Raw genomic sequence first — 9,716 nt, forward strand, 5'->3', positions numbered from 1 at the left:
GAATAGCCCTGGGTACTGTCATTATTATGTCTTTAAAAATTAAGTATCTAAGGCTGCTGGGGTGAAGCAGTGTGTCCAGAGATGGACAATCTGTAGCACAGTGGGACCCACGCGTGGCTGATGCTGTTCTTAGCCCTTGCACTGCGATGCTGCCCTGCAGGAACTCGTGGGGCTCTGCCATTCAGAGCAGTCCACATGCCAGGATCTCAAGGGCCAACCAAAGGAGGCAGAGCCAAATGTTTATGCCCTGATTTTACAGTGGAGATAACTGAAACCTGAAACACTCAGCCACTTTGCTTTTGTTTCTCTGACCATGGCTGCAAATGTGTGACTTTGCTCTGTGTCATGCATTGCAGGCATTATTACATCGTTTTTTTTTTGTTTGTTTTGTTTTTAAAGGGGTTAGTGCTTTAGAATCAACTTTTCTATTTATCTGTTGAGTAAGAGTTTTCTGAAGTGTTCTTGGGGATTCTGGAAGGGCCTCTTCTTGCTGTTCTGCCAGCAGTAGCATTTTGCCTTCGCAGAAGAATCCCAAGAACAGCTGATTCATGCAGAGAGAAATGAAAATGTCATTACCCTTTTCAGGACATTTGCAAGATGTGAAAAGAAGGATTTTAGTGCCAGGCTGGCAGGCAGCGGGGGTTTGCTCGGAGCCTGGTGTTTCAGCCTGGCCTTTATTTCTTTCCATTGTTTTCATTGTCTGAATTCTCCAGAACCCTTTGCGGGGAGGCTTATTGGATAGAGCCAAGATAAGTCATCACTACCACTTTTCTAGAACCCAGGACACACCAGAAACTTATCTGTTACTGACCATGGGTAGCTAAAATCTTTCAGTCAGGAATTCCATAGCTTGCTGCTAGGAAAGACAGCTTCTTGGTTGTATTCCTTTTTAAACTTGATGGTCTCCACAAAAAAATAGGCTGTTTGCCTCTTTTTCATGACAGGGTCCCTTTGTTTGAACTATTCAAGTGAATTTCAGCCTCCTCTAACCACTTTCATTCATTTAGGAAACTGGTATTTGGAGGCAGTTGTTTGCTCTTTTTTTCCTCCCTACTGATCATTGAAATAGAATCCCAGTAGTATTACAAAAACCACATTCATTGTTGCAAGTCGGTCTTCTCCGTGGTCTAAATATGATGTTGAGCAAGAAGAGGGACAGTTTCTTTGAGTAGATGTACTTGCCCTGTGGGCTTCCCTGGTGGCTCAGTGGTAAGTAATCTGCCCGTAGTGCAGGAGACATGGGTTCAACCCGTGGATTGGGAAGAGCTCCTGGCGGAGGAAATGGCAACGCATTTCAGTATTCGTGCCTGGGAAATCCCATGGACAGAGGAACCTGGTGGACTGCAGTCCATGGAGTCACTAAAGAGTCGAACATGACTTAACTACTGAGCACACACGCTTGCATTATGTTGTTAGAAGACAACATGAAATTCTAGTTGGATTCATAAAACTTTATTCTGGGAAGGGATGTCCCAAACCCCAACCTTGGGAAACTCTAGAGAAGAGTCCTTTTTATTTTTAAAGATTCCGGTGTGTGAACAGGGATTATTTATTATGTTGTTGGTGGCTTAGTAAGAGAAATCACAGTAGTACTGGGCGGAAGGCTGGATGAGAGGATGGAGAAGAAGGCAGAAGACAAAGGATTGATTTGTGATAACTGAGAGAAGGGAGACCAGCCACTAGCAGAAAAGACTTTGGGTCCTTCAGGAAACCGGAGCAGGCTTGTGTTTTGTTGGGTGCAGCAAAAATAAAAGTGTTTTAAGAAGACTCTGGTTTGAAGGACTTCCCTGGTGGTCCAGTGGTTAAGAATCTGCCTTCTAATGCATGGGATGCAGGTTTGATCCCTGGTCGGGGAACTAAGATTCCACATGCTGTGGAGCAGCTAAGCCTGTGTGCTGCAACTGGAGAGAAGCCTGCATCCCATAACAAAGGATCCCACACGCCACAGCTAAGACCTGATGCAGCCAAATACAGAAATAAATAAATATATATATATATATATTTTTTTTAAAGAGGGCTCTGATTTGAACCTTTTCATTGAGACTTGTAGTGAAAGTCATGGAGGAAGTGATCGAGGGAAAAGAATCCTTGTCAATCTTATTAATAAAACTTGTTGAACAAGTCTTCCAGAAAATGTACCAAGATGTCATTGTGCAAAAGGGCTGTGACAGAAGACGTGTTGTCTCCTTCCAAATCATGTTCCTAAGATGGTCTGACAATAAAAACTGGGCTAAGGGGACTCCCCTGGCGGTCCAGTGGTTAAGACTCCGTGCTTCCACTGCAGGGGGCATGGGTTAGATCCCTGGTCAGGGAACTAAGATCCTGCGTGCCAGGCCACACAGCCAAAAAAAATAGAGCTAAAAAAAAGAAAGAAAGAAAGAAAGAAACTGGGCTACGTGGAGAGTGAGCCTAAGACTAGCATCATTGTAAAACTGCAGGTCCTGGAGGGAGCACCCAAACCCACTCCGGGTGCTTCTGGGAAAACAGAGACCAGAAAGATCAATCAAACTGCTTAGGTACCTGTTATTACTCTGTAAACACTACAACTTACTCAGACTGTGCTTAAGAGGCAACTCCCCATTTTTTTTTAATTCCATTTTACTCAAAGCAAATAAAAACCCAAACTGAAACTAATGAAAAGGAAAAATAAAACAACTCATATTGATGTGTCAGCGACAACATTGATCTGGAAGCAGCAGCTGCTGTGAACTTGTTAGTTCTGTGAAAATACCAGTGGTGAAGTAAAACCCAAGAAAACACAAAAATAGGTATGCGTGGCCCCCAACAAAGCACTTTGAGCCAGTGACCCAGGAGTCGTTCTAAGTACCGCTGTTCTTCTAGAGAGAAGGGTTTGATATCCTCAGGCTGGGGCTTCAAGCATCCTTTGCTCCTAAGCTGAAGGCACTCGAGGCCGTTCTTTTAAATACTAAAAACTAGAAAAATCAGGAACTTCCTGATGGGCCAGTGGTTAAGACTGCACGCTTCCAATGCAAGGGGCAGGGGTTCGATCCTTCGTCCGGGAACTAGGATCCCACATACCGTGCGGAGCATCCAAGAAAATACTTTAAAAAAAAAATAGAAATCTCAGTTTGCTAATATGGAGATTCTTCAAAACTGCTTCAGAGGGAATTGACCTTCCTTTAGAAAGGATGTTCTTCCGCAGACACGTGTGTCGGCTGAAAACAGAAGTTCGGAGCATGTGTATCTCCTCTTGTCTCCAGCAGTTTCCCTGAAGTTGTACTTAAAGGTGGATAACATTCTGATCCCGTTTATGGTCATGCCAGGTCCCCGCACAGAGTCTTCCCAGAGACTGCATCCCAAGCCCCTCCCACGTTGGTGACTCAATTCCCTGCTGGTTTTTGCCCATTTCCAACAAGCCTGGTGGCATCCTGTGTTTATTTGAAGGGGAGAGGAACAGAAGACGAGGTATTTCTGGAGGGTGATTAGGAGGAATTGGAGGGGCTGGACCTACAGGAAAGGAAGAGAAACCTCGACTTTGGAGCCCTAAGAAGCTAACGCTCAAAACGGAATGGGGATCTTGAAGTTTCGTGGGAGGTCGGAGCTGCAGGAGAGCCTCAGTGCCCGAGGCCCGGGCATCAGAAGGCTGGTCTGTCTTCCCTCCCTGTGCTGACTCAGACCATCACACTTGAGCTGGTTTCTCAACATCTCTGTTCTGCTTTCTTCTTGGGAGTGGCAGCCTCTGATTTCTGTCTCCTCTTAGGAGTCCTGGGCTAGTTGGAAGATTAAGCCAGGAGGCGTGCTTTCCCTTGCCGTTGTTTTTACAATAATGTGTTTTGGTGGGGAAGGGTCTCTTGTGCCTGGCGTTGCTGGTTTGCCCCGATAAAGAGGGTCAGGGCTTCCCGGGTGTCTGCTCCCTCTGTTGGACGGGCCGGTTTTCTGGCTGCGGGTGGTCAGCCGTCTGCAATGGCTCAGGCCTGGGTGAAGTCACTGAAGTACAGTGACTGAGAACGGTGCTGAGAGGCCCCAGGATGGGCCCCGTGTCATCACTTTCAGCTTCTTTGTTTGAAGAATGATTCTGTGCCTCAGTTTGTCCGTTTCTTCCCTAGCCTTTAGTTCGTGGAGGGGGCTGGTCTAGGACTGGTGCTCTGTGGTCGGAAGGGCTCTGTCTGGGCTGGGGGGCTACCTGGTCATAGCCATGCCACCAGCAAGGTTGGAGGCTGGAGGCCAGGGCCTCTGGGGTTTGGAGTGGAAGGGGTAGAAGCCACGAGAACACACAAGATCTTCTGCCCAATGAGGGTGGGGTGGGGTGACAGGACCTGCTTCCTGACTTAGGGTCCTTGAGAGACTGAACGAGACCTGCAGGCAAAGTGCTGGCCCACGGCTCACTAACCCCATACTGCTGCTGCTGCCGCCGCTAAGTCGCTTCAGTCGTGTCCGACTCTGTGCGACCCCATAGACAGCAGCCCACCAGGCTCCCCCGTCCCTGGGATTCTCCAGGCAAAAACACTGGAGTGGGTTGCCATTTCCTTCTCCAACGCGTGAAAGTGAAGTCGCTCAGTCCTGTCCGATCCTCAGTGATCCCATGGACTGCAGTCTCCCAGGCTCCTCCTTCCATGGGATTTTCCAGGCAAGAGTACTGGAGTGGGTTGCCATCACCTTCTCCGACTAACCCCATAAACATTCACTAATATGGCTTCCCTTCAGGCCTTGTCTGTAAAGTGAGTGACCCCAAGGGTGACCTCTAAGTGTCCTTGTATTTTGGAAGTTCTCCCTTCTGTGCATTCATTTCTTGATGTTGTGAACCCTGAAAAACTGCACGCCATCAATTTAATATTTGAAACACTTAAAATTTTTTTTTACTTAAAAAACAAAAGTAGTTTGCTTAAAAATTTTTTTTAATTATTTTTACTTGAAATCTTGGGGATTCCCTGGTAACTCAGTGGTGAAGAATCTATTAATACCTGCCGATGCAGGAAACTCAGGTTTGATCCCTGGTCCAGGTAGATCCCACATGCCGCAGAGCGACTAAGCCTGTGTACCACAACTACTGAGCCTGTGCTCTAGAGCCCAGGAATTGCAACTACAGAAGTCTGTACACCTGGAGCGCGTACTCTGCAATGAGAGAAGCCACCGCAATGAGAAGCCCACGCACCGCAACTGTGGAGTAGCCCCTGCTCCCTGCAACTAGAGAAAAGTCTGCACAGCAGTGAAGACCCAGCCCAGCCAAAAATAAATAAATAAATAATTAAAAAAAAAAAAGAACACTGGTAAATTACTTGGAAAAAAAAATATCTTGTATTCTGTGCACAGGTGATGTCACCCCTGGTTGTTGCCTGATCCTGTTCCCCTAGCATGTGGTACAGATCCAGTGTTGAAGGAGGCTAGTGAGCTCAGGACAAAGGCGCTCCAGCATTTACTGGATGTGGGCTGTGTGCCTGGCCCCGGGCTGAGCACAGCATCCTCTTTGGAAGGTGCTTCTATTCCCAACTGTGCCTCCGTGAAGTCAAGTCACTTGCTCTGTCTCTCACAGCCGGCAGGCTGAATCAGGGTGGTGACTGAGTTGGTCGTCTGTTGCCGCCTACAACTACAAACTTTGTGCCTGAACACAACACACTTTATCATCCCACAGTTGCTGAGGGTCAGGAGAGCAGGCGTGACTTGGCTCGGGTCTTTGGCTCCGGGCATTCTCTGCAGAGACCCGCAGTCCAGTTCTGGGCCGGGGCAGCTGTCGCATCTGAGGATGGGATCTGGGAGGGTCTGCTTCCAGGCTCACACAGCGCAGGGCGGAATGTAGTTCCTGGCAGGTTGTCAGCCTGAGGGCCTCAGCTTCTTGCTGGCTGTTGGCTGGAAGCAGCCCCTCGGTTGTCTGTCTGGGTGCCTCCCTGCCGTGGCAGCCTACCCCCTCAAGGCCAGCCGGGGAGGTCGTTGCCTCATTAGATGGGGTTTCAGGCTTATGTAATGTGATCGCATACAGCCTGTCGCCTCCGCCGTGTTCCGTTGGTTTCAGAGCAAGTCACGGCCCGACCTGCCCTCCAGAGGAGGGAACCCCACGAGGAGGTAAACACGGCAGCTGAGCCTCACGGGAACCCCCCTAGAATCTGTGCATCCACAGCAAGCCAGGGGGAAGATAAACCCCTTTATCCTTCCAGGATATCAGCACTGAGGGGCTGGGAGGAGACTGGGCTGGAAAGAAGGGACCCGGGGAGACTGGGATGGGATTTAAATGAACCAGCTGCCGCGGATGGTGTGGGGCCTGGATGGAGCAGCCTCAAGGAAAGGGCTTGACATGGAGGCAGGAGCTGGCAGAGGACCAGGGGGGCAGACAGGCACCCGGGGGCCCAGCATCCCACCCCGGGAAGCAGAGACCATGAATAAACGTAGCTTGGCCCTGGGAAAATGAGCCACCCCTCCACCCTCAACCTTTTCTCCAAAGGGGCAGAACTAGAGAACTCCAATTCTGCCCCAGTACCTCCCAGGCACACGCGTTTGACCTGAGCAAAGGAGACGGAGGTTTTGAGTTTAGTGACCCACTTCTTTGGAAGAAAAAGTTTCTGATACATATATATATTTTAAAACACTGCCTGAGCCTCCAAACAGTTTGAGCGGCAGGAATGATAGGCCTGTGTTTTTCTCTCTGTGAACAGAAAGCGAAACTACGGATAGCGTGCCCAGTGACGAAGAGAGCGCAGAGGTAAGCATGGCGGGGCCGCTCGCGCCAGCAGACTCTGGGACAGAGTCTTCCCAACCAGCACGGTGGTTTCCGCGTGGCTAGTGGAGGTTCTTTTCTTTTGATCATGAGTTTCAGTTGTGGCTTTTTTTTTTTCTTTCCTTGGTGGTGGTGGTGAAATATGCATAACGTAAAAATTGACAGTGCTTTTGCATTTCAACTTACAAAACGAGGCTTTGGGGAACTGAACGGGAGGGCAGAGAGTGAGAGATGTCTCAGTAAGAAAGGAGGCTGTGGCGGCAGGAAAAAACCAGGAAACGCTGATGTTCGTGGGGCCATAAACATCCTACTTCTCGGGCAGAAATAGAAGGTCCAGGTGGCCCCGGGCAGTGATGAGAGGTCAATGTCAGGAAGCGCTTTAAGCCGGAGCAGCTCTCTAGGTCCCTAGAGTCCCTGCCACCCGCGATCTATGCCCACTGGCCAGGTGTGTATTCAGTCGGATTCTGAGTCCCTCTCCTGTTCTCCTTCCTCTGGCTGGGCTCTGACAATGCCAGCCAATGGCTCTGATGGTGAGCGAAGGCATTCCTGTGAAGCCTGCCTTGTGTCTGTGTTTGAGTCAGTTACAGACAGACTGCCTAGTGGTTGTTTGATATAGCGATTTCCCAGGGTGCGAACTGCTTCCGAGGATAGCCTGGGAATTCTGAAAAGACAGCAGGCACAGGTGCTCACACATTCAGACCCTGTTTCTTCAAGGTCAGAATTCTAGCTCCTTCCCTGAATGGCACCCACAGCTTGAAGCCAGCTGTTGGCAGCATGTTGGAGCTCTGAACTGCACCCATTTGAAAGCGATCCAGGGGCATTCCCTGTCTCTTATTGAGCACCTCACTTGCCTTCCTCTGAAAAACTCAGCTGGACTCAGGGATCTGGTGGGGCCATCATGAAGACCTGGCCGCCCTCTTGCACCAGCCATCCTGGCCCAGAGCTTCCTAACAATCAGGCCAGGCAGCTGGCGTTAGAGGGGAACCAGAAACCAAGCTGCTGCCTCATTTTCCTGCCTTCATAGAATAGTCTCGGCTAGATTTCTGGGAGGTGGGCGACGGGCATTGATGATTAAAAATAAAAGGTTGGGGGGGAGAGAAACCATGTTTTGGGGGCATGTGTGGCTGGGGATGGATCTCAGTTCAAGGATGTGGAGTCACTCAGCTTCTTGTTTATTCCATGCCTCTTAAATTCAGATACTTAACACGTGGGGAGAAGGGGCCGTGTTTTAAAAAGCCACTGGAGAAAGGGCAGAGGAAATACCTGTCATCATTCTTTTCTTTGCAAGGGTCGGCCACACTGGCGGAAGAGGAGTGTTGAAGGCAAACAGTACCTCAGCAACATGGGGCCGCGGAACACGTACCTACTGCCCAGCATGGCCACCTTTGTCACGTCCAACAAGCCCGACCTCCAGGTCACCATCAAAGAGGAGAGCTGCCCGGTGCCTTACAACAGCTCCTGGCCCCCATTCCCCGACCTCCCCATCACCGCCCCCATGAGCCCCACGCCCAGCAGCAGCCGCCCAGACCGGGAGACCCGGGCCAGCGTCATCAAGAAGACATCAGACATCACCCAGGCCCGCGTCAAGAGCTACTAATAAGCCTGCGACTTCCCCTGGTGGTTGTCGGGATTTCTTGGCTTTGTGTTTATCGTTTGTTTGTATTTTATTTTTCTCTCTGACATCTGTTTTAGACGAATCTTAAGGGAAAAAGCCTTGACAAAATAGAACATTGATTGCTGTGTCCAACTCCAGTACTGGAGCTTCTTTTTAACTCAGGACTCCAGCTTCTTGGTAGACGCGTTATCTCTAGAGCCTGCTGGATCTCCCAGGGCTGCTCCCTCAAGTTCAAGGACGTCATAGGACCAACCCCCATACGGGCAGTGAGGTGCTGCGTTGCCTGTGGTCAAGGCCAGCATGGTGGAATGGATGCCTCCACACGGAGGAAGAAAATGTGAACTAGCTGGAATTTTTTATTCTTGTGAATATGTACATAGGGCAGTACTAGCGACGTTGCAGTCTGCTTCTGCACCTTATCTTAAAAGCACTTACAGATAGACCTTCTCGTGATCCTGCTCTGTTTCACAGCACAGTCAGCAACCCCCTTCCCTAGCCTTCTTCCCTCCTCCCCTCCCAGCCCTGACCCTTCATCCCTTCCCTTCCCTTCCCCTCCCATCTCTTTCCCTTCATCCCCTCCCCTCCTCTCCCATTCATTTTCTTTCCTCCTCTTCCTCCCCTCAAAGGCCGTGTTCCACATCCCTGAGGAGGAGAAGAAGAAAATGAACTTCTCCACCAATGTCCCATTTTAAAAGACTGCTTTAAAAAAAACAACAACAAAAAAAAAGAGAAAATCTTTCTAATCTGCTATGCTTGAATGCCACGCGGTACAAAGGAAAACTATCATGGAAAGATTATGCAAATTATCAGATTTGAAGACAAAAATACTCTAATTCTAACCAGAGCAAGCTTTTTTATTTTTTATACAGGGGAATATTTTATTCAAGGTAAAATTCTAAAGAAAATATAATTGTTTTTTATCTTTTCTACAGCAAATTTATAATTTTAAGATTCCTTTTCTTGTTTATCGGCAGTTATTACATCCTTGTGGCACATTTTTTTTTTAATTTTGTAAAGGTGAAAAAGCTTTTATGAGCTCATGTAGCAATCAAATTATCCTGTGGATTGATAATAAATGAATATGATATATAGTTAAATTTTTAATGGGCATCACGCCTGGCTTTGTGTGTACCTTAGAGGACAGTCATGGGACAGGACTGGCCAGGGTATCATTTCTTCTGGCGGACTGGAACTTTCCCCCTTTCCTTTTCCTTTGTGTTAACCATTCAGTCATGTCCGGCTCTTTGTGACCCCATGGACTGTAACCCACCAGGCTTCTCTGTCCATGAGATTCTCCAGGCAAGAATACTGGAGTGGGTTGCCATGTGCTTCTCCAGGGGCTCTTCCAACCCAGGGATCGAACATAGGTATCCTGCACTGCAGGCAGATTCTTTACCATCTGAGCCACCTGGGAAGCCCTGAGGATACAGATGC

General features: G+C 48.8%; 1 protein-coding gene across 4 annotated transcripts in view; it reads left to right on the plus strand.

Annotated features, from left to right (window-relative positions):
* Positions 1–9,386, plus strand: part of IRF2 (interferon regulatory factor 2) — an 84,808-nt gene extending 75,422 nt beyond the window's left edge. For all 4 annotated transcript variants that reach the window (XM_006075120.4, XM_006075122.4, XM_006075121.4 and 1 more), the window contains exons 8-9: positions 6,606–6,652; positions 7,956–9,386. In XM_006075120.4, the coding sequence (XP_006075182.1) occupies positions 6,606–6,652; positions 7,956–8,264 (356 nt within the window). In that variant the 3' untranslated portion in view covers positions 8,265–9,386. The remainder of the gene's footprint in view (positions 1–6,605; positions 6,653–7,955) is intronic.
* Positions 9,387–9,716: the final 330 nt, after the last annotated feature.

Source organism: Bubalus bubalis, chromosome 1 (genome assembly GCF_019923935.1).
Source record: "Bubalus bubalis isolate 160015118507 breed Murrah chromosome 1, NDDB_SH_1, whole genome shotgun sequence".
In the NCBI taxonomy this organism is placed as follows: domain Eukaryota; kingdom Metazoa; phylum Chordata; class Mammalia; order Artiodactyla; family Bovidae; genus Bubalus; species Bubalus bubalis.